The sequence below is a fragment of the Phocoena phocoena genome, chromosome 1, assembly GCF_963924675.1.
Source record: "Phocoena phocoena chromosome 1, mPhoPho1.1, whole genome shotgun sequence".
Taxonomy (NCBI): domain Eukaryota; kingdom Metazoa; phylum Chordata; class Mammalia; order Artiodactyla; family Phocoenidae; genus Phocoena; species Phocoena phocoena.
Window position 1 is genome coordinate 58,085,166 of NC_089219.1, and position 15,982 is coordinate 58,101,147.

At 36.7% G+C, this 15,982-nt stretch overlaps 1 protein-coding gene across 2 annotated transcripts in view; it reads left to right on the forward strand.

The window, feature by feature from the left end:
• The window catches only part of IL23R (interleukin 23 receptor), a 54,167-nt gene that overhangs the window by 20,118 nt on the left and 18,067 nt on the right, over positions 1-15,982 (forward strand). For both annotated transcript variants that reach the window (XM_065898240.1, XM_065898249.1), the window contains 3 exons: positions 1,932-2,092; positions 6,182-6,327; positions 11,905-12,061. In XM_065898240.1, coding sequence (XP_065754312.1) covers positions 1,932-2,092; positions 6,182-6,327; positions 11,905-12,061 — 464 coding nt within the window. The remainder of the gene's footprint in view (positions 1-1,931; positions 2,093-6,181; positions 6,328-11,904; positions 12,062-15,982) is intronic.

The following is a 15,982-nucleotide window of genomic DNA, read 5'->3' on the forward strand; positions in this document are numbered from 1 at the left end:
ACATCAGATGTCACTCCTCTGCTCAAAATCTCCCATTTCACTCAGAGATCAAAGGCAGCATCCTTCCATGGCCTTATGTGACCTTACAATGCCTTCTAAATCTCCCACTCCTCTAGGACTCTCTGATACCATCTCATCCCTTTCCATCCCTCAGTCTACCAAGCCTCAATGACCTCCTTACTGTTCTTGAACAGGACAGGCAAGGTCCTGCCTCAGGGCCTTTGCATATCACCTAGAATGCTCCAAAGGGCCACAAGACCTGATTCTTTACTACTCTAGTGTTACCTTCTCAGATGCTCAGATCTTCCCAATCTCCCTAAAAAAAAAAAAAAATTACCCCCACACCTACTCCTAGCATTTCCTAACCTCCTTCTTTTCTCTTCTGAATGTTTATCACCACAAGACATATTATATATGCATTTGTTTCCACCAGAATGTGTGCTCCACAAAGGTTGGGACTTTACCTGTTTTGTTCACTGTGGTAGCCCCAGTGACTAAAGTAGCGCTTGGAACATAGTGGGTGTTAAATAAATATTTTTTGAATGAATGATTAAATTAAAAAGTACTGTTCACCCTTATCACCACAAATCAGCAGTGTTTATTAAAAATCTATTAACTCCAACTAGGATTAGGTGCAATGGAAACTTCAGAAAAATATAAATCATGCTGACTCCTTCAACAAATAATCTGTTATGTATTAGTTAGCACAAGAAAAAAAGAAATAGAAGTAAGAAATTTAAAAAACTTTGTAACAGGGCTTCCCTGGTGGCGCAGTGGTTGAGAGTCCTCCTGCCGATGCAGGGGACACGGGTTCGTGCCCCGGTCTGAGAGGATCCCACATTCTGCAGAGCGGCTGGGCCCGTGAGCCATGGCCGCTGAGCCTGCGCATCCAGAGCCTGTGCTCTGCAACGGGAGAGGCCACAACAGTGAGAGGCCCGCGGACCGCAAAAAAAGAAAAAAAAGAAACAAACAAAAAAAAACTTTGTAACATACATTTGTATGCAAAAATTGTCCTAAGGTATACAGTCAGTCATTACAATTAGATTCTTCATCTAAAATAGTGCTTTGTGGTCTAGGTGCTGATATGAGGGGTAGACTTTAAAAGAAGAATTAAATTGCCTAGTAGCTATGGTTAATGTCGGTTTGAGAATACATTTCCATTTTGACTTGTGGTCTCAATACGTGTGATAAAAGAATTAGCCACAAACCAATTAACAACATGTATGTGGTTTTCTCTAACTGGAAAATATTCAAAGATGCCCTACTTACTACTTACACATAGTTGCCATTCTCTTATTTTCACATTTGAATACTTATTTACCATGAAGTTAGCATTCCTTATTACAAAGCCCTTGCATGGAACCCCTGTGCAATGCTCCTTCTCAGAGGGAGCTCATTTACTTCAAGCCATGTCCACAGCTGCCCTTCCCAAAGAGGTACAGTAGGCATAGTACCCAGGGCTAGCCATACTTTCAGGAGTCTACAGGATGTTTAATTGCATTTAAAATCACAGGAAAAAATGAACCATTAGGTCAAAGAAAATGGTTTAATATGTGATATTAATATAGTTGCTTTTATATCAGCAGTTGTGAAACATAATCTATATGAATGTGTGTGTGTGTGTGTATATATATATATATGTATATATATATATATAAACATAAACATACCTACACACATATAAACTTTTTTATGTTAATGGGAGAAGGGGTCTATGAAGGCAAAAGTGCTTAGGGCCCATGAAAGTCATACTGTGGCCCTGGATGGTCTTGACTTTGTTTTAAAAAATTCTAAAAGTGAAACCAATTCTGATTCATTTTTAAGTAAAAGGTTGCTTTCTGAAAGCTAGCTAAAAAGATAGCATCAAAAAAATTGAGGAATAATTAATTCAAACCAACATAACTGGTGATCATAATCTTTTTTTTTTTAAGTTTAGAGACAGAAGAAGAGCAAGAGTATCTCACTTCAAGTTATGTTAACATCTCCACTGATTCATTGCAAGGTGGCAAGAAGTATTTGGTTTGGGTCCAAGCTTCAAATGTACTGGGCACAGAGAAGTCAAAACAAGTGCAAATTCACCTGGACGATATAGGTAAAGAAAAAGAAATTCTGTAATGGCTTTACGAATAAACAACTAATTTGTTCTGACCTAATCAAATGAAATTGAGATTTGAAAAGAGTTTCCCTAAAGTTCCTGAAGATCATGATACAGACAACAAGAATTACCCATAAGTCACTGCCTGAGACAAGCCAAAGATAAGTAAGGCTGCCATTGTGTTGTATATTCTTCCAGTCTTATTTCTACATGGGGTATGTCTTTTCACAATATTTACTGAGAACTTCTTATGTTTAACCATTGTTCTAAGGGCTAGGGAGAATGAGATAGACAAGGAAGATACTTCCTGTCCTAAATATCTTGCAATCTACCAGGGAAGAGGGAAAGAAATAAGGATTATAATAAAGTGTGATGAGTCTTATGTTGTGAGAAGTATAGCATACTAAAGCATTCTACTGTATATGCTATTTTGGAAGTTATGTTTTTGTTTGATTTTGTTTGAAAAGTTCTACAAAAAACAGAAAATTGTGGAGAATTATGTAGACATCTCTATGTACACCAGCCAGATTCAACAAAAGTTAACATTTTTTGCTTCAGGTATTTTAGAACTTGCCTTTAAAAAAATAATAATATAGAATATATATTTCTATTAATTTAATCTATAATCTTATTTTTAATTAATATCTTTAATTAGTCCCTTATTATTGTTCTCAATTTTTCGCCATCATAAACTACACTGCCATGGACAACCTTTTGGCTGAATTTTTGCATAGTAGTTGTTTTTTTCCTTAAGATAACTTCCAAAAAGTGATTGCCCTTGAGCCTTTTACAACTATATCGTAGTCCTAAAGCCAGAGTACAGCCAAAGAGCACCAAGTGTGAATCACCTTCTCTCTGGAGATTCTAGTGCCAATTATTCTTGTTTTTATTATTAAAGATGATTTCAGTAGCTAACATTTATGGCACACTTTCTTCAGTGCTAACTGCTTTTACATACATTATGTTATTTAACCCTCACAACAGTCCTATTTTGTAGAAGAGATTATAATTTACACATGAGGAAGCCAAGGCTAGGTGGCATTAGAAGTTGAGTTTGCAGAGCTAGGAAGCCTCTAGTTCTAGTATCCTCAACTCCTATCCTCAGTCTTTATTTAAAGCACACTGCAAAATGTGCAATTATTTATTTTAATAGAAAGACAACTTTCCTGCTGATTAATGTTCTAGGGGATGTGACACCTCTTGGGGCACAACACGGGTATCCTTTGGGGACTACTGGGGTCTTTTATTGGAACTAATGTCTCAACGTCTCAACTAAACTGAACTATCTCAACTAATAAGATTGGTTTAAAAATCTGTCCTTATGCTATGAATATTGGCTTTGAAAACAAACACTGCTGACTATGGTGGTGAATAGTAACTCCATTGTATTGTATATTCTTGGACTTATAGTTCTCCACATTTTTGTAAGTTTACATTTTGAGGTAGGATATAGCCATAACATGCCCTTATCTTAAAACAGGTTCCCCTCAATGGATTAATGATGTTTAAAGGCTATTGTGTTCAGTATCATTTTGGCAGTATCATTTTTAGGAACTAGATTATTACTATTAGTCTTACTGCTATTATTACCATTGTTATCTTATTAAGATCTTAGTGTCATTGCATCCATTTATTGAACACCTATAGTGTTCCAGACAATTAACATGCAAATCACATTTAATTCTGAAAACAATCATGCATGGTACCACTGTGCCCATTTTACAGACAAAGAAAGAGATAAAATAATTTGCTCAAAGCACATAGCTAGGAAGGAGGAGAGCCAGATGTCATCTCAGACTTGCCGACTTGCTGTAGTTAACCAGCACCCCACCTCCCATAAAGGGAAAATCTCATCTGGCTGTCACCTCCAAATCTGCTTTTCACACTGAACCAGGGAGCCTCTTGTTTAGAGTTACTCCACCTCCTTCTCTTCCTCCTTTGTCAGTATCCCAAAATGCACTCTTAGAAACTCAGGTTGAAAAGCACAGGTTGACAGTGTAGGAGGCTACTCCCAACAGAGCCCCTAGGTTATTAACGGATGAACTACATTCATTTGTGGCCCTTTAAGAATGAGACACTGCAAGTTAGATATATGAACTGTTCTATGAAACTGAAGACAGGGAACTTTGCTGGGAGCAATTTCCACATAACGGCTATGGGATTGGTCTTTAATTAAGTTAGGAAGATATGCTGAAAGGCAGGGCTGAATTAAGAGTGCAGTAACACTGCCAAAATGACATGTGAGAGGAATGCTTAAACTTCTTTTATAGAGAAATAAGTTTCAATACGGAGAATGCAGTGCCTTCCGGCTGCCATTTTGAACATTAGTTCTCCCCACTGAATAATTATAAGCAAATACATGCTGTTAGAAAGACACCAAAGAACTACAATATGGTTCTTTATTTCAATATAAGTGGAAACTAAAGATATGGCATCTATGATGGAACTGACCGTTTTTTTAAAAAATGTAAGATCTAATGGGAATGTATGAAACCAAAGCAATGAGAGCAAAAATTCAACATTCTGAGTCTGTGTAACAAACTACTGTTCAAGTACATATTACATAACATGTTTTTATTTGAAAAATATAAGCTCATTCAAACCTAAACCGTCAGATCTCTATTGCACCTATCTGCTCTGTGCTAAGACTCTATCTTAAACCCAACTTACGTTTCTCATAGGACTAAGCAGACTTTTGCTTCCTCCCCAGAATATCTCTTTCTGCAAAAGGGTCTCGTAATGCTTGCGTTGTTACGTCTGTGGCAGGTCACACTCAGAGGTGGGAGACAGGAGGGGGTAGGTAATTTGTAGCCTTGAGGGTGCTTAAATGGTCCCAAGTGGTTTCAGAGCCCTGGAGATCCACTTCCCTGACTCTAGAAATCTCTGAATTCTGATTCTCATTACAAGAAGCTTAAACTAGCAAAAGGAAACCACCTATGGAATTCAGATGATAAAACTTCAGTATGGTAAGCTCTTTAATAAGATTAATCCTGCTACTACTACTTTTGTTCTATACTGGGTTTAGCCCAAGGATTTTATTTTAGGTCAGTGCTACTAGAAAGCAAATCTTTAATTTTTATATTTTTCTACAAATCATATATCTGTGCACATAATTTTAGATAATATTATTCACTGAAAATAAAACAAATTTCCCAAAGAATACTTTATAAACTTAAAATAAACAAAAAGGAAACTAAGTCATAGAGAATATTAAGCTGTAATAATGGCCTCTAAAAACACACATACAGGTTCTTGAGTTCTTTGTTAAGTAATACATCTAACAAAGTTATAGGTTTTCACTGTTCTACTATGCATATAGGAAAAATGGGAAATGCCCATGATTTTATTCTGTTCAGACAGAACAAATTTACAAGAATTTACACAGTTTAGAAATACAGAGCTTCCAGTTACACCATTACACCTAGTACAAAAAATAACTAGTAAGATAACCAATCAGAATGTCAGTTTCCTTTTGAAAATCATAATCACAGAACACAGCAATAATTTGTAAAGTCTAAGAGTCTTGTGAGACTCCTTGTTCAAATCATACTTTCAAGTACAGATTTATTTTAATAGATAACAAAAGTTAGCAATAAATATAAATATTCATACAAGTTTCCCAATGACACAAGAGAATAAAAATATTATTTTGAACGATCTTAATTTTACATCTTACCAAATTAGATTCTCTGAACTAAATTTAGGATGCAAAACATCATTTCTCCCTAAACAGATGCGGGAAAGAAGAGATATCTTCTTTACCTCCTTTTTACATTCTTTTGTTAATAGGCCAGGCTTCAGAATTTCATTAGTTTGGAATACAGGGGAATATGAGGTGGGAAAGGACAAGACAGAGCTCCATTTAACAGAAATGGAGAATGGGTGGAACAGAATTTTACTTAAGAACAGCAGTTTTCTCCTACATAATAGATTAGAAAACAAGAAAAATTTCATGTTAATTAGATCATGAGATTTTTTTTTTTTTTGGTACTTTGAGTTTTAACATTCTAAATATTGATGAAAAAATATTGATTTCTCCCTAGGCAAGTTTTAAGCTGCTGGATTTCTGTTTTTGTTTTTCTTTAGTGATACCTTCTGCATCCATTATTTCCAGGGCTGAGGATATAAATACTACAGTGCCCAAAACCATAATCCACTGGAATAGTCAAACATCAATTGAAAAGGTTTCCTGTGAAATGAGATACAAGGCTACAACAAACCAAACGTGGAACGTAAGCTAACTTTCACTATTCTTTTGCATGTAAGTGAGTGAAAGAAAAGCCAGCCAATAGTCAGTGACCACAGTGGATATATAATGATCTATTTTACATGTTTTTATCTGATTGTTCATGTAATATTCAAACCACTCTACTTTTAATAATGATGCTTCCAAATAGAGAGGTGTTTCCTGAAAAGGTCTCTTGCCTTTTGTAAACTGCTAAACAGACAAATGTCCAACTAGGACGGATTCATCTCTTTAGCTCCTTGTAATTCACTGTCTCTTAGGGTGAAATTTATATCAGTGATTATGAATATAAAATGTAAGTATTCTATGCTGAAATTTAACAGCCACCCAGGGAAATAAAATCTGTTCAAAGAACTTCAGATTTATGGGTGTCTCTTTTTAAATGAGAAATGTGCAATCCAAAATGTAAAATTTGTTACTATATTAGTCTTAGATGAGCATAAGGTAAAAAGTGAATGTCTAGGCAAACTAATCATCCTTAAATACCAATGGTAAGTTAGTAAGCATCTTAGGAGAGGCATAGGTACAAGGTTCATCACATGACAGCACCTGTGAACATTATAATAAAAACTCACTAATTTGAACTACAGGGTAACACTAGCCTGGCTGAAGAAAAAGTACCAATTTTAGTGTATTTGAAAACAAATGCCATTTTATTATTTTTAAGTACAATAAACTGGCATTTAGTCAAAATAATTAAGGAATGGAGTTTATGGCTTTGCTTAATTAATAGTTACGTGTCATGTATGAATTTACCGGTTTTCAGAGAGTTAAGTGAAATGATATGTATTTATTCTCTGGTGATTAGCATGGCTCCAAAGTTTTCATCATTCTGAACATGAACGATATTGGCTTTGCTGTAGAACAATATGTTTAAAGAGTGTCAAGAAAATGAGGGTAAAACTATACTGATTTCATGACATACTCTAAGGACTGCTCTTTAAAAAGAAATCCCGGATGCCAAGTTGTTTATTTACCCTTGTTAATGTACATGAGAAATGTGATCTTTTAGTTGTTTAGATTACACTTGGATGCAAGTCCATGTTCTGCAGCATTTGGTCAGTAACCACATGAAGATCCTGCTGGACTCGTTGACTAAATAACTGTGGCAGTTGTGTGCACAGCAACCCCATGCTTGAAGCCTAGGACGAGCAAGATTAAAAACTTCACAGCCAATCTTTTGCATATGTGGAATTTAGGTAAATTTGAAAACAACCCAAATGAAACTCTCATCCTCGATTCTGAGTGGATGAGGCTTTAATAAGACACCTGGGTAGTGTCAGGGTCATAGGATGATATTGAGAAGACGAAATTTCTTGATTTGGCATAATAAGCTATAAGAATGTTTAGAAAATAGAAAGGAGTTACAGTATCGGTATCCATGAATAGATTTTAAGAAACCAACTGTTTTCCTGTTGAAATTCTTGTTCTCTGCTCCCCTTGGTGGTGCTACATATGCCACTGTGAGACTTGGTAACTCAGAGGTAAATCTGAGTTCCCTTTTCAAAACCTTCTCTTTATCAGAAGCAGGCAAATGGAGGAGCTGAAAGAATATTTGTTACCTCATTTCATCTTCATCACAATCTTTTATGATAGGTAGTATCAGCTCCATCATCGAAATGAGGACATAGGGCTTGAAAAGAGCTTAAGCCAGGTTCTCCAAGCTTACAGAGTTAGTAACTTAGTGCCTCTTACAGACCCTACATCACTTTGGGCACCCCAAAAATGTTGGGAAAATGAAGGAACCAGTTTCAATTCAATATGTGTATCCTATCCCTTTTACCATGATTCCTCCAAATGTAATTACTCACACAGATGACCCAAGTCCAGTTGGTAACAGCCAGAATGATGCTTTGTTTTTTACAGTTGTTACCCGTCAGTTTCATCTGGATCATGCATAAAATGTTGTCTTTACCTCCTTGTAAGGAGACAGGAAGCGAGAGTCATGAAGATTGGGCAGACACAAAGGACTACCGATTTGTTCTTCCACCTCAGCTCTGCCTGCATCAGATAACTGATGGAAGGAAGCTCTTCACTTCAAAGTGGCAGACAGCTATGCAGAAAGCCTTGTGGCTAAGCACATAGGCTCTGGAGTTCAAAGCCTGGCTCTACCACTTTCTGGTTGCGCAGCCTTGGGCAAGTTCCCTAGCTTCTCTGGGCCTCATTATTACCACACCTAAAAGAGGGATAAGATAAGCACCTACCTCATATGGTTTGGGGGACGGTCAAATGATGGAAGAAGCTAGCCCAGAGCCTGGAATAGAGTTAATGTCCAGTAAATGCTGGCTGTTACTGTTCCTCTTCATCTTAACCTCCAGGAGAGCCATGCAGCAGGTGTGGTTGAGCCAAGGATGCCCACCTGAAAATCAAAATCAGTGCATTGAGGGTGTTTTCAGCTGTTTTTAGCTAAGCCGCATATAAATTACGAGGTATCAGCCAGTCCTTCAGGTGAACCTGCAAGGCTGACACCATGGGGAGAATATCTACTTGTTGGTTATCTTCATGGACTGTCTCCCTACCTCCCTGGCATCCTTGCCCACTTCTGTGTACCTTATCTCAGGAACATTTGCCATGTTGTTTGTATTTACCTGTTTACATGTGTATTTTCCCATCCTTTAACTACGAGTCCCTGGAAGACAGGACTGTTCCATAATCATTTTTGTATTTCCATTGATATTTATAATGTCTGGTTCACACAGATAATATTTTGACACATTAGCTATTAGTATTATTATTATTTGCCTTTAATGGTGCCAACAGCAGTGATAGTAAAGTAGGGAAATCTTGACTAGAAGTTCAACTGAATGGATTAATATTGACTCGAGTCTCTGATTAAGCTAGACCAGGGTGTTGGCAAACTTTTTATTCAAGGGCCAAATAGTAAACAATTTAGGCTTTGCAGGCCATAAGATCTCTGTCCCAACTATTCAACTCTGCATTTGTAGCATAAAAGTAGCCATAGACGATATGTAAATGAATGGACATTGCTGTGTTCCAGTAAAATTTTACTTTTGGACACTGAAATTTGAATTTTATATCATTTCCATGCATCATTGAAATAGTCTTCTTTGGATTTTCTTTCAACAATTTAAAAAATGTAAAAAGTCTTCTTAGCTCATGGGCTGCACAAAACCAAGCATTCACTTTTTTCCTGGAATGGCTAATAGAACAGCAGGCAGACAGCCAAGGTTCAAATCCTTGGCCTTTGCATTTCAAAAGTATAAATGCTAGTATAGGACAGAAGACTTGTAAGAAAATGTGATTAGTCATGACTGGCTTTCTCAATACCCATCCCCCTTCCCTCTCACACCAAAGACTAGATAAAGATTCCTGAGCAGAGAGAGGGGGAAATGGGTGAGGGGAAGAGGTTGGTAAGGGGGAAGAACAAAAAGAGTTTAGACTTGGGTGGTTATTGAGCAGGACCCCTCATCTGGGCCATGCCCCAGGTTGGGAGTCAGAGGAAGTTGGGATTATAGAACTCTGAATAGGTTGAGATTCTCCCCTTCACCCAAGGATGCTCCCAGAAATTTAGGTGTAACCCTAAGCAAAGCGGTACCTCAAAATGATGGAGATTAAGTTTCCAGGCCTCACGTCTTCAGAATTGAGGCTCTAAAAAGAAAGTAGCTGCTATAAAAATAAAGTTATATTTCTGGCCCTTGAGGTCATACCCTCTGCATAGGAACACAGTTAGGTCCAGCTCTCTCAATGTCTATTGTAGCCTCTGAAAGTATCATTTTGAAGGTACCATCTTCAGCTTGCAAGGCCCTAAGCAGGCACCTGGTTGGCCTCTTAGTAGAAGCAACTGTTAACAGTTCCATAAACTTCTTCTTTCTATTTTAGAACTCTGGCTGTACTTTAGGGTATTTCTCTTCTTAGAGGACTTATCTATAAACATAATGGCAAGAGACATATTGGAGAACAGCAACTCCTCACCAAAAGAAGCTCATATGAAGCAGGGTGCATATGGAAGTCAAACTTTTGGCACTAATAAAAACTCTCCCGGCACAGGGAGATCATCTCGGTGCTTTGTGACCACCTAGAGGGGTTGGATAGGGAGGGTGGGAGGGAGGGAGACGCAAGAGGGAAGAGATATGGGAACATATGTATATGTATAACTGATTGACTTTGTTATAAAGCAGAAACTAACACACCATTGTAAAGCAATTATACTCCAATAAAGATGTTAAAAAAAAAAATTTCTCCTGGATCCCAGTAGACTCTAGGGGCCTTTGGTCATATTTAGAAGAGCAGAAAATTTCAAGGGCCGTGGGTAGAAATGTGGCTTACGGAAACTCTGAATGATATCTTTCAGGAAACGTGATATCCCAAAACAGATATGTTTATGATTTTTACATTTTTAATGCATTGAAAGTTTTAAAGATTTATGTTAAGACTGGGTTTTAACATTAGAATCTCTAAATGACGTGTATACCTTGTTGTGTGTGTGTGTGTGTGTGTGTGTGAGTGTGTGTGTTTTAATCGTGATAGTTTTAACTTTCTCTTTCATGGTGACTGTTTTCTCCCAGTTGCTGAATAAATGCATTTCTAGACTTTTTTTTTTTTTTTTTTTTCGATACGCGGGCCTCTCACCGCCGTGGCCTCTCCCGTTGCAGAGCACAGGCTCCGGACGCGTAGGCTCAGCGGCCATGGCTCACGGGCCCAGCCGCTCCGCGGCATGTGGGATCTTCCCGGACCGGGACACGAACCCGTGTCCCCTGCATCGGCAGGCGGACTCTCAACCACTGCGCCACCAGGGAAGCCCTAGAGTTTTTTTATGTTTACGTTTCAATTGTGCTTCACTTTTTTCAATAGATCCACTATTACAACACACTAAGGTGTTGTGTAAATGCCTTGGTTTTTCTCTCCCATCTGAACCAGCTTGTCTGGGGGTCCTTTTTCATTATATTTTATAGCAGGTTGTAGTCCCAGAAAAATGATTTTTAAGTTTATCCCTCAGCTATTTTCTTGCTTATCTTCCATTGGATTTTCACGTTTCAACAGTCTTAAATGTTTTGTTTTGTTTTCTCATATATATATATGAGAAAGGATATATATATCCTTGTAGAATGCATAGATCTGCAATAAGGACCAATTTAACAGCTTAGTTTGTAGGTAATTTTTTCCAAAAGTCATCATTCACAAGTGAAATTATTTCATCATTCAGGAAGAATTATTGATCTAAATATGCAACTGCAGAGAAAGAGAGAGAGAGGAGGGAAGACTGAATTCAAACAATTGCTATTATGTCCCCCTTTCTCCCACCCTATTAAAATCTGCTGTTCCAACATTAAGAATATATTACATTTTGGAATTTCTTGATATTTAAAAGCTTGAAAGAGTTGTCAAACACTAAGCAACATGTATGTCACTTTTAAGGTTAAATAACATGTATTTGATTATCTTTGGCCATCTTTTATACAAAGTGGCCTATTCCTCTCTGTTTTCCCAGGGTCCTGGAACATAATAAGTGTCCCATACATTTCTGCTAAATGGAATAATTGTTTTAAAAGCACAGTGCATCATTTCTTTATGGTGTTTCACTATGGTTATTCATCCATTTTAGGTTAAAGAATTTGACACCAATTTTACATACGTGCAACAGTCAGAATTCTACTTGCAGCCAAACACTAAGTATGTATTTCAAGTAAGATGTCAAGAAAAAGCTAAAAGGTACTGGCAGCCCTGGAGTTCACCCTTTTTTCATAAAACTCCTGAAATAGGTGAGTGTACTTATATATTTAATTTCTTAGGCTTCTCTTTTGACTTCTGTCTCTTTTCTAAGTATATATTTGTTTCTCCTTAATTTCTATCAAAATCAACAAAACTATTCTAGGGCAGGTGATAACATTTAAATTGTCATTTTCCTTTGATTTTGTTAAGGCTGACTACAATTTATGTAATGGTTCTCAAACATTTCAGGGCATAAAAACCAATAAAAACCACCTGGGGGTGCTTGTTTGTATGCACGGGATTACGTAATTCTCTTCTCAATAAAATCTAGCTGAGCTATTATCTTTAGGTATTTTCCTGCTCTTAATATTATTCGTTTAATTTTCTAGTCATTTACACACCGTTCCATAAAATCTTAGCCAAATAGACTCAATTGTAAGCAAATAATAAAATAAATCTATAGTAATTTTCGTAATACTCCATAGTGGCCCCATTATCCTGAAGATGTCTCCCTACTGTAGGTAGCTTATACACTAGATTAAAATTTTTTTTTCAGAACTGAAGTACTTAATTGTAATCACAGCATTGTTAATATCGTTCTTACTATAATACAACATCTTGGAATTGTGTTTTATGTTTTCAAAACACTTTGACATACATTATAAATATTGATGGACACCAAATAAGCAGAAGTGCCAAGAGCCAGACAAGCTAAGAAGTCCTTTTGGTGCCCCCTACTGCCAAAATCTCAGAAACACATTATTAAGGGAACCATTTACAATACTGGTTATCGGTTCTCTTTTTTTAAAGTGACTTTTTAATTTAAGGTATTCTGTTTTAAGTTGATATTGTTAAAATTCTTAGGACTTTAGATGCCATTTTAGAATAGTCAGAATTTAGTTGATAATCTATTTTAATGAAATCTAAAATTGTTTAGCAAGATTATTCAAATTGATAATTAACATTTACTTACCTCTTACAACGTACCACTACATATAAGCTTGTTTGACCTTTACATTAGTCATATTTGGTAGTGTAATTGGCATCATTTTACAAATGAGGAAACTGAAGCATGATTTGCTTCAAGCATGATTTGCTTTAACAGCAGTTAAAGGAGAACACGAGTTTTCTTACTCACCACCAGCCCTCAGTAATCTCATCAATTTCTTTCTTTAACCAATTACAGTTGACCCTTTAACAACATGGGTTTGAACTCTGCGGATTCACTTATACACAGATTTTTGTCAATAAATGCTACAGTACTACACAGTCTGTGGTTGGTTGAATCCACGGGTGCAAAACTGGGATGTAGTGGAACCAAGAATACTGAAGGCCAACTATAAATTATACGGGGATTTTTGGCTGTGTGGAGGGTCAGCACCCCAACCTTTGTGTTGTTCAAGGGTCAACTATACATCAAAGTGGAGGAACAGTTTACTAAAATATCCTACAGGTTAAGTACAGTCAGCTCTCCATATTCATGGGTTCCACATGCACAGATTCAACCAACCATAGATAGAAAATATTTGGGGAAAAAAAGCCTGGAAAGTTCCAAAAGCAAAGCTTGAATTTGCCTCACACCGGCAACTATTTCCATAGCATGTACATTGTATTTACAACTATTTACATAGCATTTACATTGTATTGGGCATTATAAATAATCTAGAGATGATTTAAAGTATACGGAAGGATGTGCATAGATTATGGGAACATACTACTCCATTTTAATTAAGGGACTCGCGCTTCCTCAGAGTTTTGTATCCGCGGTGGAGGGGGGGGGCGGTCCTAGAACTTATCCCCCATAGATACAAAGGGACTACTGTATAGGACCACAAATGTTCTCCTTTAAAAGTAAAGGCCGTAAACCTCACATAGAAGGAACAGGAATATCAGCTACCCCGCAACAATTCTAAATGTAAAGCCTTTGTTTCCTAAGGGGGAGAAAACCACTTAAGAGGCAAAAATGCCAGTTAAAATGAAATATCCCTGAAAACTTGAATCTATCCATGTTTAACATGTTAGCTAAGAGGAACCATAAACTATTCTCTTGGTACAAATTCCTTTCTAAGACACATTAAAGAAGAAACAGGGAAAGTGTGTTAGGGAAAGTGCTAGTATTAAATCTTTTCAAAAACTTATCTCTTTTTATCTATTTGTAAAAGCAATGTAAGTCTGTTGTAATATGCGACCTAGAAATAAGTGTTGTTTACATTTTAATGGATTTAATACTAGTTTTTTCCTATGCACATATTTTTAAATGGTTGATGCTGTGGTATATGTACTGTTTTATATCCTGATTTTCTTACTTAATCTACCTTGTTGAATTTAAAAACCTATTAATGGGTGCATTCCAGTTTATGGATGTAGTATAATTTAATCATTTCTCTATTTAAACAATATCTAGGTTATTGCATTTTTTCCGTTATCAGTAAACTTCTTTGAATAGCTTTGTATATGAACTCTCCTTACGTCTTTAGGTCTTTTTGGATCAAGAGTTAAGCACATTTTAAGATGTTTGACGCAAGTTGCCAAACTGCTTTTCAGTAAATCTTTAATATCAATTTCTTTTTAAAAAGGTATCCATGAAAAGACAGTAATTCATTTAAGTTGTTCATGAAGTATTCATGTATCCTCTACCATGCACCAGACACTTGCTAGGTACTTGCAGAACCTCAGTGAGCAAAGGAGACAAAGATTCCTTAATTCTAGAGAAGACAGTCAATACAAAAGTATAATAAAAAGTATATAACATTATAAATATAGAAATCAAGCAGTAAGAATCAAACCTCACAACTGAAGTTTGAATTGTTTCATAACCAACTTGTTTAATAATGGGTTTTTCTTGGCTAAACTTTCCCAGTCATTAAGGTTTATTTATTTATGAAGAAACACAGCCCAGGCAATACTTCACCCTCCATGCAGGAATTTCCTGTTTTTGTTCTCTAAAATTCTCCTATGTGTATCACTAAATTGATTCATCCTGAAACAATGTGTTTCCAAAATTATGCCCAGATGGCACAGCAGGACAAATCATGAAGTAGGTACGGCTTTTCCTGCAGGCCCCTAGCATTCTTCTGTATCACCTTCCCTCTGGACAGCGCCTTTCCTTGGTCTTCAAAAACCTGGTCTCCAAAAGAAACCAAAGGAACTCAATTATAATAAGGGTTAAATGACGTATTATCTTTTCCTGCCTTAGAGTGTTTAGACTTCAATGGAAAACAAAGCCTTACACAGTAGTCCCCCCTTAACAGTTGGGAGATATATTCCAACCCCCCAGTGGATGCCTGAAACCACGGATAGTGTCGAACCTTATATACGTTATGTTTTTTTTTCCAGTACATACACACTTATGATAAAGTTTAATTTCTAAATTAGGCACAGCAAGAGATTAACAACAATAGCTAGTGATAAAATAGAACAGCTATAACAATATACTATAGTAAAAGTTATGTGAACGTAGTCTCTTTCAAAATATCTTGTGGAAATTTAATGCCTTTTGCATCTTAACTAAGCACTCATCACACTCTATAGCTGTAACTTTTGCAGTTTCAGGTATGACAGCAAAACTAGCACAAATTTCTTTTTCCCTCTTCACAATTTCAAGGATAGAAGATTCATTCTCACCGTACAAGTTAGCAACCTCAGCATAGGATTATTTTTCCTTCCTTAATAAGTTGAGAACTTGCATCTTTTCACTTAAAGGAAGCACTTTACGGCTTCTCTTTGGCATATCCAAATTGCCAGCATCACTGCACTTGTACTTTGGGCCATTATTACGTAAAATAAGGGTCACTTGAACACAAGCACCACGATAACCAAGATGGTGTTCTGATAACCAAGGTAGCTACTAAGTGACTAACAGGCCAGATCCGTGGATGATTCCCATCTGGGGTGGGACAGAGCTAGACAACGTGAGATTTCATCACACTACTCAGAATGGCATGCAATTTAAAACTTAAGAATTGTTTATT